Source organism: Dendropsophus ebraccatus, chromosome 2 (genome assembly GCF_027789765.1).
Source record: "Dendropsophus ebraccatus isolate aDenEbr1 chromosome 2, aDenEbr1.pat, whole genome shotgun sequence".
Taxonomy (NCBI): domain Eukaryota; kingdom Metazoa; phylum Chordata; class Amphibia; order Anura; family Hylidae; genus Dendropsophus; species Dendropsophus ebraccatus.
Genome location: NC_091455.1, coordinates 129536075 through 129554373, shown reverse-complemented (window position 1 = coordinate 129554373; position 18299 = coordinate 129536075). Strand labels below are relative to the sequence as shown.

At 40.8% G+C, this 18299-nt stretch overlaps 1 protein-coding gene across 1 annotated transcript in view; it reads right to left on the bottom strand.

Annotated features, from left to right (window-relative positions):
• The window catches only part of LOC138783525 (collagen alpha-4(VI) chain-like), a 167527-nt gene that overhangs the window by 133336 nt on the left and 15892 nt on the right, over positions 1 to 18299 (bottom strand). The window contains exons 3-4 of the mRNA XM_069958328.1: positions 10382 to 10428; positions 9909 to 9997 (exon numbers count right to left, since the gene is read on the bottom strand). Of these exons, the coding sequence (XP_069814429.1) occupies positions 9909 to 9984 (76 nt within the window). The 5' untranslated portion in view covers positions 9985 to 9997; positions 10382 to 10428. The remainder of the gene's footprint in view (positions 1 to 9908; positions 9998 to 10381; positions 10429 to 18299) is intronic.

Below are 18299 nucleotides of genomic sequence, written 5' to 3'. Positions count from 1 at the left end.
TGTCAGTGACTCCTGTCCGTCGCCGTCCGTTGTCGGTGTCTGATAGCCCCCGTCAGTCACTCCTGTCCACCGTCACTGTCAGATCCCTCCCTGTGTGTGAAGAACCCCCACTTCACATATATATTTTATTTTATAGTTTTTTTTTTCTGTTGCTGATAAAAGTAAAATGTCCAGCTCCAGATCATACAGTGCAGAGCAGGCGTACGCCATGCTATGCTCTGGGAGTGGGAGTGAGACTGACACTGCATCAGATCCAGACTTTTTTCCGGATTCTGACACCAGTGGTAGCAGTTCAGAGGAGTCTGTCCCTGCTAGACCCCATATGGCGGCCGCAGCTGCAGTGGAGGTGTTCCAGCCTGGCCCCAGTCGTGTCCCTAGGGAAAGGGGTGTCCCTAGAGCAAGTGGCGTCCCTGTCAGCTTTTGGGATCCTGCCACCTCTTTCTCTACCCAAATCCTTCCATTCACTGCCACACCTGGGATCAACAGGGATGTCAGCAATTACAACCCTGTTGATTTTTTTTATTTATTTGTGGGTGATGAGGTCCTAGGACTTATTGTCGAGCAGACAAATTTATACGCTCAGCAATACATCACCCAGAAGCCCACCTGCACCTATGCAACATCCTGGAGGCCCTCAAGTGTCATTGAAATGAAACATTTCTGGCCCTGACACTTCTGGTGGGTGTAGTGAAAAAGCCCTCCATACGCAGCTACTGGAGTGGCCGGGCTGTCCATAGCACCCCTGTATTCGCAGCAATCATGTCCCGCACCCGCTATGAGACCCTGATGCGTTTCATGCACTTTAATGACAACGCACAGTGCCCCCCAAGAAATCACCCAAATTTTGACCGTCTCTACAAATTAAGACCCCTATTATCCCTCCTCCAACAAACCTTCCTCAGTGTATACACCCCTGACAAGCAGCTGGCAGTGGACGAGTCCCTTATGAACTTCAAAGGCCGCCTTTCCTTCCGCCAGTTCATACCATCTAAGCGGGCGCGCTACGGTGTGAAGGTGTATAAGGTGTGCGAGAGCCCCACTGGCTACACCTGCAATTTTTTTATTTATGAAGGCAAAGACCGCCAGCTAAACCCCCCAGGCTGCCCAGACACAGTTGGCGTGTGGGAGCTGATGGTGCCTTTTCTGCACAAAGGCTACCATCTCTACACTGACAATTTTTATTCTAGTGTCCCACTCTATAAATTGCTGCACGCTGCGAATACAGGGGCCTGTGGGACAGTCCGAAAAAGCAAGTTAGGACTACCACCTGAATTGCTCTCCAGGCTGGTAGAAAGGGGGGCATCATTTGCGCTGGCAAGTGAAAACCTGCTCGCTGTCAAGTGGCATGACAGGAAGCAGGTCTTCATGATCACCACCCTGCACGCAGACACCTCAGTGGTGGTAAGGGAGAGGGTGGCCACCACTGAGAGCACTAAACCTGCCTGTGTCTGCGAGTACAAAAGATTTATGGGTGGTGTGGACTTGTCAGACCAGGCGCTGCAACCATACCTGGTGAAGCGCAAAACCAGGGCCTGGTATAAGAAGGTGGCAGTCTACCTTATTCAGACTGCCACCTACAACTCCTTCGTGGTATATCAGAAGGCACAGGGGACGCTCACATTTCTGCAATTCCAGGAGGAGGTGATTGAGCGTCTCCTTTTTGATTCTCCTGCCCCTCAGCCGTCCCTCACCCTCTCCCTGCCACTGCCACCCGAAGGTACCCCCAAAAAGGTGCAGAGTTTGCCGCAAGAACAATGTGTCCATCCCACCCAGGCCTCTGTATTCACCCTTGCTTTGAAATTTACTATACTGTGTCCCAATATTAAATTTATTTCAGATGCCAAAAAGGGTGGGGGGGGGGGGGGGGTGATCCTTTGTACGGACAAAATTTCCTTATAATTTCTATTTCATTTTGTGGTTCATTATTTCTGGAGAGGCATTGATTTTAAAATTTACTGTACTAGGGATAAAAAAACGCCAAGAAGGTTGGGAGGGAGGGCTTCTTTCAGGGAGTCAATTTCTTTATAATTTCTGTTTTATTTTGTGGTTTATAACTTATGGAGAGGTATTCATTTTACAATTTATTCCACTTGGAAAAAAACGCCAAGAAGGTTGGGAGGGAGGGCTTCTTTCAGGGAGTCAATTTCTTTATCATTTCTGTTTTATTTTGTGGTGTATTATTTCAGGAGAGGTATTATATTTTTATTGGGAATTGTAAAAAAAAAAAAATCTATCCACTTCTACTAGACTACAAGTGCTGTCCACACAATCCTTGTACTGTCATCAGTAATCTGATCCCACGCTTTTTTTTCTTTTTTAATGTACTTTAGTAATAGCTTATAGGGACCCCCAAAAAGTGACCCAGGCTATGATTGCCTACATAAATGAAACCATTGATCACGCTCCTAAATTCCTTAATTCTTACACCCCTAATGTCAGTGCACCTTTTTCATGGCACAGCCAATTGTGCATATTTTATTTTTAAAATTAAAGGCAACATTACTTTGGAAAAGTAGCATTTGTGATCATTTGATCATCTTTCAACTGTTCTTATGACTATGTCCACCCACAGAAGTCTATTATTTCCATTCCTAATACTGTATTCTCATAAGAGCATATTTTTTTTTATTTTTTTTTTGAAGGATATCTAATAATAAAGATACCGCCCAGGTGGTACTTCTTGCCCAAGGTGCACAAGTCACTGGAGGTACCACCTGGGCGACCTATAGTCTCAGCCATAAATTCTGTGACTGAGAGCCTGTCTCAGTTCCTAGATTGGCTTCTTAACCCTATCCTTAAGAGTACTCCAACTTATTTAAAGGACTCTAGTGACTTCCTTAGGGTCCTTAGTGACATTACATGGACTAAGGATTGTGCCCTGGCTTCGGTCGACGTGGAGAGCCTCTACACTCGCATCCCACATGATGCGGGTGTGGAGGCTGTCAAATGGTTCGTCACCCAGGGTAATAATCCGGCAGCCATGGTTAATTTTATTAGCGAAGCTTTACGTTTCATCCTTACCAACAACGTGTTCCGCTACGAGGACAGGTGGTATCGGCAGGAGATCGGCACGGCCATGGGCACGCCGGTCTCCTGTACGTATGCCAACCTGTTCCTCGCTAAGCTGGAACACGATGTTGTTTTCTCCACCGACAACCCTTATATTAAGTTTATCAGGTCCTTTCATCGTTTTGTAGATGACATTTTTATTGTTTGGCAGGGCACAGAGGCACAATTTTCCGATTTTATTCAGTTCCTTAATACGCACAATCACGTTAATATGTTTTTTACATCTAAGTTTGGCGGACACTCCTTGGAGTTTCTGGACGTTCAAGTTAGTATCCACGACAACGAGATTCACACTTCGGTGTACAGAAAACCTACCTCTTGCAACTCCCTTCTCCATTTCGGCAGCTCACATCCTGCGCATGTTAAGAAAGCAATTCCATATGGTCAGATGCTGCGCCTGCGCAGGGTGAATTCTACTGATGATTCATTCAATAAACAGGCTGCCGAGATGGAAAGGAGATTTGCTGAAAGAGGATACCCCGACACTTTAGTCAAAGAAGCACGTCATAGGGCCAGTATACAGAATAGGGACAATCTTCTGTCATCTTCCACTAAACACAAATCCCTTGATAGAAGGTTTAATTTTATTTTCCAGAACTCCCCTAACAATTTAGCCATACAAGAGGCCATTAAAAAACACTGGCATCTGCTGGAATCAGATCCCGATCTCAGGGAAATCGCAGAAAAGAAACCATGTGTTTCTTATAGGAAAAACAAAACTATAGCCGACTATTTAAATACCCCCGGCTCACAGGTTAAGAACACTGACTGGCTATCTCGGACACTGCCCCAGGGAAATAAAAAATGTGGTCAGTGCAAGTATTGCACCCAATTGTTGAATGTATCTTATATTTCCCTAGGAGGTCATGAGTGCATGATCAGGGATTTTATTACATGTAAATCTCCGTTTGTAGTTTATGCGTTAGTCTGCACATGTGGGGCATTCTATGTGGGCAAAACCAAAAGACCTTTATGGGTAAGATATAAGGAGCATGTTTATTCTGTGAGGACGGGGAAAGGCGTCCCGCGCCTTATAGAACATATACGAACTGTCCATAAAGGCGATACAAAGGACTTGAAGTTCCTCGGACTGGAAAGAGTTAATGTAATACCAGAGGGAGCAGATAAGCACCAGATACTCTTGAGAAAAGAGTCTATCTGGATCTCCCGACTTAACGCTACGGGTCCGCTCGGCCTCAACGAGCGGAACGATCTCAGTGTTTTTGTGTAAGATATGATTTACCTGTTAACACATATATGTTTTTTTGATTGGTCACGTGCACGTTACCTGTGTATATAGCACACCTCCTACCACATGACGCCATCACCTGGTCGACAAAGGGGGCGTGTCCCCGAAACGGCCGTCCCAGTGCGCGTCCTTACCTCTCCCTCCCTGCTACCCGCAGCTTATGGAATAAAGTGAGCTGTCTCATACCGGGTGAGTGCTGTCTTCATCTACCTTACACATTACGTACCTCTTCCCTACTGTCTTGCACCTCCGGCACTCAAGCCTAGCATTCCGCGGGGTATCCTGCACATTGACGTCCGTGGACCCATTGACACTGGAACATTGGATAGTGGTGCAGATCGGCTGTCTCTCTTTCTGGTATCTAATAATAAAGCTGTTCAATATCAATACACTATGGGCTTAAATATAAATTCTTTACTATGGGGACAAGTGATACTTTACTGTTCAGACGAATGGTAATGGACACGGTCTCTATATATTTTGAAGGTGATTGGTTGTTTTGTGCGCCTAACGGTTCCTACTTTCCCGGGCAGGGACATGTTATGGTGTACCGCATCGCTTACCACATTCGTTCCTCATATAGGGATTGATGTGGCTAGAGGTGTTGTATGACCAGTCACTATAAAATAATAAACTTGTCTTCATAGCCCTACAAGTGTTCTTTCATATTTAAAAAAAAAGTCCAGTTCTCCACACAGTTGGATCTTCCTCAATTTTTTTTATATATTGCCCTTCACTACAGAACTTTTTTTTTCCTGCTACATTTCAGACCAGAATGTTGTTCTTGATGTCATCAAAGTGACACAAATGCGAGATATCTGCTTTTGTGGCAAGACATAGTCATATTTACAGGTAGTTACTGTTTTAGGAACATGCCCCCTTAGGGGTACTCTACTTTAATTCTCTACTTTTTGTTGCCAATAGGGATTTCACAATTTTCACGCCTGTTAATTTTTAAAATTTGTTTGTTAATTTACCTGCTGTGCATTGATTTTGTCCAAAATATATTCCCTATGGGGTTTTTTTTCAAAAAAGTGGTCATTTTTGGAGGTTTCCTATTGTTCTGACAGCTCTATACCCCTCCAAGTGAACAATAGGGGCCTAATGGGGCCTAATAGATTTTTTTGAAGAAAATGGGTGCTCTAAAATCATTGGATCCCGCTGTGTGTCCATACATTGAGTAAGGGCCACAATAGTTATATTTTTGAACTCAGAAGAAATGGGATGATACATTAGGGGGTGGCTTTTCTCATTGTTATGTGTGAAAGACGAATAACATGTCTTTAAAATGACACGTTGAAAAAAAAAAGAGAACATTTTGCCACTTTCACCTGCTTTGAATTAATTCTGTCCAAACACTGGGGGGTTAAAATACTCACTCTCCCCCTAGATGAATTCCTTATGGGGGTCTAGTTTCCAAAATGGGGTCATTTGTGGGGGTTTTCTATTGTTCTGGCAGCTCTTAACCCCTCCAAGTGAACAGTGGGGCCTAATAGATTTTTTAAAGCAAAATGGGTGCTCTAAAATCATTGGATCCCGATGTGTGTCCATACATTGAGTTAGGGCCACAATAGTCATATTTCTGAACTCAGAAGAAATGTGGCAATAAATTAGGGGGTGCCTTTTCTCCTTATCATGCATTTAGAAAGGATAACATGTCTTTAAAGTGACACGAAGAAAAAAAAAAAAGAACATTTTGTCACTTTTACCTGCTTTGTGTTAATTTTTTTCAATACACTGTGGGGTTAAAATACTCACTGTACCCCTAGATGAATCCCTTATGGGGTTTAGTTTTCAAAACGGGGTAATTTGTGGGGGGGTTTCTATTGCTCTGGCAGCTCTATACCCCTCCAAGTGAACAGTGAGGCCTAATAGATTTTTAAGCTAAATTGGTGCTCTGAAAACCACTAAGTGCTCCCTTCATTTGGAGCCCTGCCGTGTGCCTAGACATTGAGTAAGGGGCACAATGGTCATATGTCTGAACTCAGAAGAAATGGGACAATAAATTAGGGGGTGCCTTTTCTCCTTATCATGTATTTAGAAAGGATACCATTTTTTTTAAATGACATGAAGAAAAAAAAAATTGACACTTTCACCTGCTTTAAAATAATTCTGTCCAAACACTGTGGGGTTAAAGTAGTCACTGTACCCCTAGATGAATTCCTTAGGGGTCTAGTTTCCAAAATGGGGTCATTTGTGGGGGGTTTATTGTTCTGGCAGCTCTATACCCTTCCAAGTGAACAGTGGGGCCTAATAGATTTTCAAGCTAAATTGGTGCTCTGAAAACCACTAGGTGCTCCCTTCATTTGGAGCTCTGCCGTGTGCCTAGACATTGAGTAAGGGGCACAATGGTCATATCTCTGAACTCAGAAGAAATGGGGCAATAAATTAGGGGGTGCCTTTTCTCTTTATGATGTATTTAGAAAGGATAACATTTTTTTTAAGTGACAAGAAGAAGAAAAAAAAAGAAAATTTTGACACTTTCACCTGCTTTGAAATATTTCTGTCCAAACACTGTGGGGTTAAAATACTCACTGTACCCCTAGATGAATTCCTTAGGGGGTCTAGTTTCCTAAATGGGGTCATTTGTGTGGGTTTTCTATTGTTCTGGCAGCTGAATACCTCTCCATAAGTACAATGGGGCCTAATAGATTTTCAAGCTAAATTGGTGCTCTGAAAACCACTAGGTGCTCCCTTCATTTGGAGCCCTGCCGTGTGCCTAGACATTGAGTTGGGGGCACAATGGTCATATGTCTGAACTCAGAAGAAATGGGGCAATAAATTAGGGTATGCATTTTCTCCTTATCATGCATTTAGAAAGGATAACATGTCTTTAAAGTGACACAAAGGAAAAAAAAAAAAAGAAACTTTTGTCACTTTCACCTGCTTTGTGTTCATTTTTTTCAATACACTGTGGGGTTAAAATATTCACTATACCCCTAGATGAATTCCTTAGAGGGTCTAGTTTCTAAAATGCGGTCATTTGTGGGGGTTTCTATTGTTCTGGCAGCTGAATACCTCTCCATAAGTACAATGGGGCCTAATAGATTTTCAAGCTAAATTGGTGCTCTGAAAACCACTAGGTGCTCCCTTCATTTGGAGCCCTACCGTGTGCCTAGACATTGAGTTAGGGGCACAATGGTAATATGTCTGAACTCAGAAGAAATGGGGCAATAAATTAGGGGGTGCATTTTCTCCTTATCATGCATTTAGAAAGGATAATATGTCTTTAAAGTGACACAAAGAAAAAAAAAAGAAACTTTTGTCACTTTCACCTGCTTTGTGTTCATTTTTTTCAATACACTGTGGGGTTAAAATACACACTATACCCCTAGATGAATTCCTTAGGGGGTCTAGTTTCCAAAATGGGGTCATTTGTGGGGTTTTCTATTGTTCTGGCAGCTGAATACCTCTCCATAAGTACAATGGGGCCTAATAGATTTTCAAGCTAAATTGGTGCTCTGAAAACCACTAGGTGCTCCCTTCATTTGGAGCCCTGCCGTGTGCCTAGACATTGAGTTAGGGGCACAATGGTCATATGTCTGAACTCAGAAGAAATGGGGCGATAAAATAGGGGGTGCCTTTTGTCATTATCATGCATTTAGAAGGGATAACATGTCTTCAAAATGACACAGAAAAAAGAAAAAAAGAAATGTATTTCACGTTCACTTGCTTTGCGTTAATTTTGTCCAAACACTGTGGGGTTAACATACTCACTCTACCCCTAGATGAATTCCTTATGGGGTCTAGTTTCCAAAATGGGGTCCTTTGTGGGGGTTTTCTATTGTTCTGAAACGTATGAGCCTCTGAAACTTGGCTTGATGCAGGGAATAAAATGCAATTCACAATTTTTAAAAAGTATGGTTAATTTAGTATGTTCTCAAATTTGAGTATTTTTAATTTTTTTCCCCAAAACTAATGCCAAAACAAGGGAAACAGATGGAAATATATGTATGATAAAAAAAAATTCTACAGAAATTACATATATAAGGGGAATATTATAGTTAAAAGTTGAAAAAAAATAAATTCTAAATTTCTCACATTTTTTGCTTTTTTAATCTATTTAAGAAAATTATACCAAAGTTTTTTTACTGCTGGGATAAAGTACAAGATGTGACAAAAAAAACAATCTTAAAACCGCTTTGATATATGAAACCGTTATAGAGTTATAAGCAGATTAAGTGAACCATACCAGATTTCCAAAATTTGGTCTGGTCATTAAGGCCCAAATGGGCTTGGTCCCTAAGGGGTTAAAGAATCTCAATCCTTCCAGTACTTATTAGCTGCTGTATGCCCTTCAGGAGTGGAGTTTTCTTTCTATTCTGGCACAGTGCTCTCTGTTGCCACCTCTGTCTGTGCCAGGATCTTTCTAGAGCAGTAGCAAATCCCTATAGAAAACCTCGTCTGCTCTGCATAGTTCCTGTCATGGTCAGCAGAAATCACTGTGTCAGATTGGAAAGAATACACCACTTCCAACAGGTGAAAAGTACTGGAAGACTTGAGATTTTTGAATAGAAGTAATTTACAAATCTGTATAACACCAGTTGATTTAAAAACAATTTTTCTTTTCCCTGGAGTACCCCTTTAAAGACTCCAGAACTTTCCAGGTGATGGTTTCCAAGTAAGGTTTCTCAGTGTGGGAGGACCCAGGCAGTGGTAGGCCTGTGGGAGCTGCAGTCCGGGGACTTGGTGAGACTGTTGTGTACAGTTGGTGATGTTTAGTATTAGGCTCTAAAAGACAGCTAGGGAAACTGTGTAATGTCTAGTTAGTGGCCAGAAGGCCTAGGTTTAATTTTATTTGTGTTCACATTGTTGCCTGTATGTGTTTTGCTGTGGATGAAAAAATAAAGCTAACTGCGGTACTACGTCTTGGTGTGACACTGCTGGTATCACAGGAGACAGGAACTACGTGTAGCATTGAGCCTCTGTGTCATGCTGGCATGGCCCGATTACTGTTTCAGGATGAATTAACCCTTTAGACCTAAATTTCAAATCTAAAAACGGGCGTTAACATGCTTAAATGCATTACCTGGTGGTCCAGTGGCAATCGCCAGTGTCTAGTTGCTTTCCGGGCGCCTGATCTTCTTCTAATGTGAAGGCTACAAAAACCTCACACATCTGTGTATGGGCTTTGCAGCGCAATCGACTGATAGAGGTTTCTCCTGCAGCCTCTATGAGTGGACTGACGATAATATTGATCATAGCATTGCATAAAAATGGAAATTCTGAATTTTAGAGTGATAGGAGCGAAAAATGAAAATACAAAAATGAAAAATCGCTGTATCCCCTTAGGGTTAAGGCCACGACCACACAACAGCCATTATTAAAAAAAAAAAAAAAAAAAGGCTGTTTGTCCACCAATAATGTAACCCCCATCTAAAAATAACTGCTGTCAGACGGCCAAAAAAGACTTTGTGTGGCCGTAGCCTCAAATGTACCATGTAGGATCTCAAATGCCTGTAAATACAGGGCACCTATCAGCTGAACAGGTAAACGATAAGAAACTATAAAGCAGATGTATGTCTTGTACAGACTATAATACCAAAATAAGTGTTCCTTTTAATAACTAACATATTGTAGATTTTCTTACCAGTTTTCTGAGAATATGAGCTGTGAAAAGACAGTCCTAAAAGCAAAAAGAATAAGATAGGTTTCCAGGCTTTCATTTTGTTAAAATATCTGGAAGATAAAAATGAACAAAGCAATTTTATATAAACATGAAAACTTAGATACATTTCTAAACACTTTGTAAATGCTTAATATACTTTTATAATTAAAGTTTTAAAACGCTGTGTGGAGTCCTTGTGGTTCATACTATGCTTTTTAATGGGAGGAATGGCTCTGTAACATAGCTTTTAATAAAGTATGCCACAAGTATTCGTGTCACACATGTACAAAAAAAAGCTTCAGATACAGATGTTTTAACCCTTAACTTTCCTTAATGTTTCACTGTCATTATACCTTTCAAAATCTAAATCAACAGTAGATGTAATATATAACAAGTTTGCAATATACATAAAAAATTTTTGTTGTTATCATGCTGTAAAACAAAGCTGAACTTACCAGACATCCAGGTCCAGTCTCCTGAAGGCAGATTTTCTGACTTGTGCCTATTGGGGAAAAAAAAACAGACTAAACACAGGAATTGCTGTGTTTTCCATGATAACTAAAAAAAAAAAAAAAAAAAAAAAAAAAAAAGAATGTATATTGCAAACTTGCTTTATTTTACATCTACTGTTGATTTAAATTTTGAAAGTTATAATGACCGTGACACTTTTTGCGAGACAAAATTAAAAAAGAAATTTTGTTAGTTTTGAGGGCCTTAATTTTTTAAACAGTGGACTTTATGGTAAAATTATATGTTATCTGTATTCTGTTGGTCAGTGACTATGATTCTGAATTCATTTAAGGAGGATTATTTTAACCTTTATCTTATCACATGCTGTGCTGCTTAAAGAGGTTATGCAGTTAGGTACAATATAAGTTGAATCATCTCCCCCTTCTGGAAACTAACAATTCATTCCATGCATGTCATTACCTCCTTCCCTGATTTTTGAGCTGCTGCTTTCTGCTGAAAACACAAAAGTCTCTGCTGTCTCTGCTCTCAACCCCCCCCCCCCCCTTCCCGGCTCATGTAAACACCTCCCTGGCTGTCTGTTTCTGCACTGTTTCTTCTCTCTTTAAAGCAGGAAGGATTAATCACAGGGTCACAAGTTACTTGACCTCAGATTACAGTACTATGGATGCTAGTACATGCCTCACACAGCCATGGTAACCAATCAGAACACTGCAATTGCATTGCGGATGTGCTGATCAGGCACTGGACCACAGGATGACTGGTCCGGTCAGTGAGCAATTTAAATGCTCTGATCACTATTCATGATGACATTTAAATGGTTACTTATACATCTATTGTGCAAACCAGCTTTTCTCCAAAGCTGGTTTTCTTGTACTAAACATCTTAAGTAGTGATAAGCGAATGTTCGAAAATGTTCGCCGATCACGAACAATTCGCTTGATCGGAATGGTTATAACAATCATTTTTTAACATATTAGAACTTGCCAAAGTACACAACTGCATAATTTATGATTTGCGCCTAATAATCTGTACGCATGTGTGTAACTCTACGTACGCAACTGTGTATGCAAATGAAATACGTGCCCAAATGCATACGCAACTGCGTAATTTACACTTTGCACCTGATAATCTGTATGCATGGGTGAAGACTGAATCGTATGCTTTTACAGATTTTTTTTTATGTTTGTGTTCATGAACGTTGGGATGTTCGCTCATCACTAATCTTGAGGTATGTCAAGCCAAGAAGTACTTATTATTAACTCTCCTCCAAACCAAAAGCTTAGTGTCATGATGCTTACAAACTAGAAATCTAAGAAATCTTACACTTTCCATGTGTCCTCCTACGCTATCAAAAATTCATATCAGGCAGGGGGTGCAGAAAAGCATTCACCCCCTAACTTTATGAGTTATTGCGTAAGAACACCACAGTGGATTTGACTCTAATTAGAAAGAAAATGCTCCCTAATGTAATAGTAAAGCAAACATCATATTTTGCAATTATTAAACACAAAAGAACTGAATACATTATGTTTTCTCTTCACTCCATCAGACCTAATCCATAGTATTACCTAAATAAACATTATGATTAGAACATTCAGTTTAGTGTTATTTGAAAACAAGGTTTTTTTCTTAAATAATGTAATTAAATATTAATTTAATAATTTAAATAAATGTAATACATTATCCAGATTGACCCTTACTTGACTTTTTAAAAAATGGTCTTCAATTAGCTTTAAAAATTCTTCTGTTACATATTAAGTTTATTGACATCATCTGGTCCATATCATGTATACGATACTATAGTAGAATTCCTTTACTTCTCTTTGTAAGATTGCCAAATAATTCTTGGGCTGTTTAAGTTGTGTTGAAGAATAATTAATGGCATCACTAAAATTGGTCCAATATGGTTAAAAAAAATCCTGAATACATACAGCATTACCCATGCAAGAATTACCAGTGATTTAGCTATAGATCCAAACAGTACATTTCAATATGTTGAAATGCAGCCCTAGCTCGAGCACACTTGGGTTCGTCTGAAACCAAACCTTTGGTATTTGATTACCGATGGCTGAAAAAGTTGGATGCGGCCCTAGGAAGTCCTGAAAAACATGGATACAGCCAATGGCTGTATCCATATTTTCCAGGCACCCTTAGGCCTTTTCATGGCATTACCTGCACAAAATATCAAATCTTATATCCATTTATAAGAGATCAACAACAGGGGCATAGCTAAAGGCTGATGGGCCCTGGTGAAAAATTTTAGCTTGGGCACCCCCATCCCACCCGAACAGGTACGGTCAGAGGCCAAAAAATGTTATGACTCTAAGGTGTCTCCCCCTAATGGGCCACCGTGTCCTAATGAACTGTCACTGCCTCATGTATTGTTACACTATCCCCATGTACTGTTCCACTGCCTAGATCTCTTGTAGGGTGCCACTGCTCCCCTCATCTACTGTGCCACAGTCCCCTATAATTAATGGAGTGTAATGTGTCATTTTCTAATAATTGTTTCCCAATCTTTGACCGAATAAACAAAGTGGAGGGACTGTGGTGAAAATGCTATAATCCGTCTTATAGCATTTATTTATTAATATGTACATTAAACACAAACATGAAAAACAGGTTTTATGATTAGATGATTGTAGGTAAAGATATAAGGGGTAAAGGTATGAGATAGGTTACCCCTGGTTTAACCCTGCCTATTGCTGAAGTGGGACCCCCTGGTTTAGGCGTCCCCAAACAACAGGAGGGACTGACCCTGTGCTAGGGTTGTGTAAGTCTTTCCCGTCACAGATGTCAGTTGTCACTGTGTCTGGTAATACGGTAATATACAAAGTGTGTAGCATATAAAAGGCAGGTGTAGATGTTTTTTAGTCGTGGTTCTGATATCCCTTTTTCCGTTTATCCAACGCGTTTCCCTTGTTCTATGGCGACAAGTTCCTCAGGGAGTAGGAAGAGTGTTGGAGTATAAATGGGATATGCCTGTAAGTATGGACAAATGTTCAGTCATCAACCAGGATAGTGTTTGTTGTAAGGTAGTGTGTTTAGATTTAGTACAGATGCATACCTTGATAAATGTCTCAGTCTGATCCAGGAAAAGTTGAATTTACAGATGAATATTGTGGATGCTCCCCAGTCGGTTGTAGGGGATCATCGTTGTATGTATAAAGATACGTCTGGTGGACAAGTTGTGGTCACTTTATCCTAGGATGATCAATACCCTTAGTTATGTTATTTGTAATAGTAAATCAGTATTCCCCCCAAGTGTTAATGCACTTACCAGATTTGTGTCTGGTCTTGTGTGTTAGTTGTTTTCTGCCATTACAGTGTGATCAACTGTATAGTATTAATACGAGCTGTAGTAGATAAGTAACCAGCAATCCTGTAAAGAATTATGAGGCTCAGGTTATGGCTGACAATAGTGATACAGTGTGGTGGGCTAATTAAGTACTAAGTATAGAACGGGTAAAGGATATTATCATGATTAGCTGTGTGATAATTTCTATGTTAGATGATATGATGTTAGTATGTATATTATTGATATGGTGGTGCTAGCATGTATATTATTGCTATATGCCAAGACACGTCACTACTACGTCAGTAGACCCCCCCCCCCCCCTAAGAGCGTGCGCTCCTATTTGAATATCCCCTGCATCAGCCAACACTCTCCAGCAGAAGCCAGCACACGAGGGCGCGCCTCCATCAGGCACCCTCTCACAGACGATAGATGTCTCAGCATCTCTGAGACCTCACAGCAGACTCAGTGCACGCTCCGCAGCGCATCACTCTGCAGGAGAAAAACTATCTGTATCAAACTAACTACATCTCTTTACTAACACCATCTGGGAACTGAGTGAGTAATCATTATACAATGTAATAAATACTGACCATGAATTGTAGCAGCGCTCTGAACCAAGCAGCTTACATGCCACATTGTTTCCTGACTACTTAGGGGCACGAATTAAGACCATCATTACATGTAGTAATTATGCATGCCAACACCATATACCTTCTTGGCATATAGCAATAATATACATGCTAGCACCACCATATCAATAATATACATACTAACATCATATCATCTAACATAGAAATTATCACAGCTAATCATTATAATGTCCTTTACCCGTTCTATACTTAGTACTTAATTAGCCCACCACACTGTATCACTATTGTCAGCTATAACCTGCGCCTCATAATTCTTTACAGGATTGCTGGTTACTTATCTACTACAGCTCGTATTAATACTATACAGTTGATCATACTGTAAAGGCAGAAAACAACTAACACACAAGACCAGACACAAATCTGGTAAGTGCATTAACACTTGGGGGGACTACTGATTTACTATTACATATAACATAACTAAGGGTATTGATCATCCTAGGATAAAGTGACCACAACTTGTCCACCAAACGTATCTTTATACATACAAGGTATGCATCTGTACTAAATCTAAACATACTACCTTACAACAAACACTATCCTGGTTGATGACTGAACATTTGTCCATACCTACAGGCATATCCCATTTAGGGTATAAACCCACACACCGTATATGTATTTACTGCTGCGATACGCAGCAAACTCGCAGCAAACTCGCAGCAGATTAGATCTAAATAACTGAACACAGCATCAAATCTGTACCAACAAATCTGCTGCGTATTTGTTGCGTATCTGCTGCGTATACGGTGTGTGGGTTTATACCCTTATACTCCAACACTCTTCCTATTCCCTGAGGAACTTGTCGCCATAGACCAAGGGAAACGCGTTGGATAAACGGAAAAAGGGATATCAGAACCACGACTAAAAAAACATCTACACCTGCCTTTTATATGCTACACACCTTGTATATTACCTTATTACCAGACACAGTGACAACTGACATCTGTGACGGGAAAGACTTACACAACCCTAGCACAGGGTCAGTCCCTCCTGTTGTTTGGGGATGCCTAAACCAGGAGCCTCATAATTCTTTACAGGATTGCTGGTTACTTATCTACTACAGCTCGTATTAATACTATACAGTTGATCACACTGTAATGGCAGAAAACAACTAACACACAAGACCAGACACAAATCTGGTAAGTGCATTAACACTTGGGGGGAATACTGATTTACTATTACAAATAACATAACTAAGGGTATTGATCATCCTAGGATAAAGTGACCACAACTTGTCCACCAGACGTATCTTTATACATACAACGATGATCCCCTACAACCGACTGGGGAGCATCCACAATATTCATCTGTAAATTCAACTTTTCCTGGATCAGACTGAGACATTTATCAAGGTATGCATCTGTACTAAATCTAAACACACTACCTTACAACAAACACTATCCTGGTTGATGACTGAACATTTGTCCATACTTACAGGCATATCCCATTTATACTCCAACACTCTTCCTACTCCCTGAGGAACTTGTCGCCATAGAACAAGGGAAACGCGTTGGATAAACGGAAAAAGGGATATCAGAACCACGACTAAAAAACATCTACACCTGCCTTTTATATGCTACACACTTTGTATATTACCGTATTACCAGACACAGTGACAACTGACATCTGTGACGGGAAAGACTTACACAACCCTAGCACAGGGTCAGTCCCTCCTGTTGTTTGGGGATGCCTAAACCAGGGGCTCCCACTTCAGCAATAGGCAGGGTTAAACCAGGGGTAACCTATCTCATACCTTTACCCCTTATATCTTTACCTACAATCATCTAATCATAAAACCTGTTTTTCATGTTTGTGTTTAATGTACATATTAATAAATACATGCTATAAGACGTATTATAGCATTTTCACCACAGTCCCTCCACTTTGTTTATTTATTTAAAAGCCTAGGACTGTGGGAACTTTTTACCTAAGTTCAATTATTAGGTTCCTCGACCAAACCGCTAAGCCCAATCTTTGACTGTCCAGCTGAAAACCTACAACTCTCACCATAAACAGCAGAACATGATGGATGTTGTAGAGCTGCAGCCTGGAGAGACAGAGACTGCAAAACTACAACTCCCACCATGAACTGCCAGCAGGACATGATGGAGGTTGTAGTGCTGCAACCTGGAGAGGGACTGAAAAAGTACAACTCCCATCATGAGCTGCCTGCAGGACATGATAGGGGTTGTAGCTCTGCAATATGGAGAGACACAGACTGCAAATCTACAACTCCCATCATGAACTGTCAGTACAGGCGAACTCTGTGACCCCTATCACTACGTCACTGATCATTCATACACAGACCATCCATACACAGACCACTCATACATAGATCATCCATATACAGATCAGTCACAGCACACTCACCTGCATTCCTTGCCACAAGGAGATGCTTCTTCATTCTGTGCACCATCTTACACTGCTACCTCCTACAGACTGGGAGTAGAGCTGTCTGAGGAAAAGCTCTTCCCCTCATGGATGTTGTGGTCCTGAGCACATACAAGTAACTGAACTGCACTGTCACCTGGCCTGAGGGAGGGGCCTCAGCCCTACAGACAGCAGTTGGAGTGTCCGGGCACAGAGGTGAGCAGTACACACTGAGAGCAAACACTGAGGATGGGCCCTGCCTGGCTCCAGTGCCAACAGTTTAACAGCATCCTTGATCCATTGGTCTGTGTGACCTATGGTTGCAAGCAGCTACACTACACAAGTTAGGGATACAGGCTGGCGGGCCCAGTCACCGCTGCAACCACTGTAGCTATAGCACTGATCAACAAACTCCCGTGGAGCAGTCAAACATCGGAAAGACATACATTTTGTTTTTGTTCTCCTTTTGTAGCACACAAAAAGGGTGGAAAAGGCAAAAGAGACAAAGACTGGGTGCATCAGGGATGCCCTCTGGATGTTACATCAGGGAACAAGACATCTAACAGGTGAATGGATTATGTTTATTTACAATGTATATGGGGGTAATTGTTTTCAGGTACTTTAGAAATCCTATATTATCACTATATTTATGAACTTATTCAGTAAGCTTCATATATTTTTAGTTATACTATCTATACTGTGAATATCACACTCCTGAGTGAATAGATGCTTTTTGGTTATTTTGGTCTTAAATTGCATGCACCATGACTTTTATATGTATTAAGTAGGAACATTGAAGGGTTTAATACATGTGAGTAGTAAAAGTATATTTGAATCTAGCAGTATGACCACCCAGTTGTAGACCATGCCAGGCGACTCTTTTTAGCCATCTAGTATCAGCTTCACGGTTATTGGTTCCAACACACACTGGTATCTACAAAATTACCTATTTTGGAGGAGTGGTGGTTGAAAGTTGATCGGATATATCATATAGAGGAGCTTTCACACTGGGAGACAAACATAAGGCACAAGTTCTTGGTAATATGGTCCCCATGGGTATATAGGTTTCCAAAGGACCTTGTCCAATATACAACCTAATACACCGGGTCCGAGCAGCGCATAGTCTAACATGACAAGGGAAATTGATTATGCACCTACTCTTTCTTTTGGCAATTTTCTATGTTCCTTATTTAATGTTTTGACAATGATGCTTACTCTGGTATAATTGAACAACATTGAAACGTTATAATGGTTTGGTTATCCTTATCCTCCCTTTACCCCCCCCCCCCCCCCCCCCCCCTATTTCCCTAGTACAGAAAAAGGCTGTTGTATTGATGGGAGCTTTTACTCCATGATCTTGTTGAAATGGCTTTTTCCTGTCAATGCCTGTACTGTTATGTGAAAAATCCTAATAAAAAAGAAGTATCTTTGAGAACTTCATGTACTTACTGGCTGCATGTCTTATGAAGATCAAATATCAACTATATTTTAAACATGCTGGAATTGCATATTTTTTGGAAGTATGCACTAATATAGTATAGCGCCACCTGGTGTTAACTATATATGGCAATGTGCACTTCTACTTCA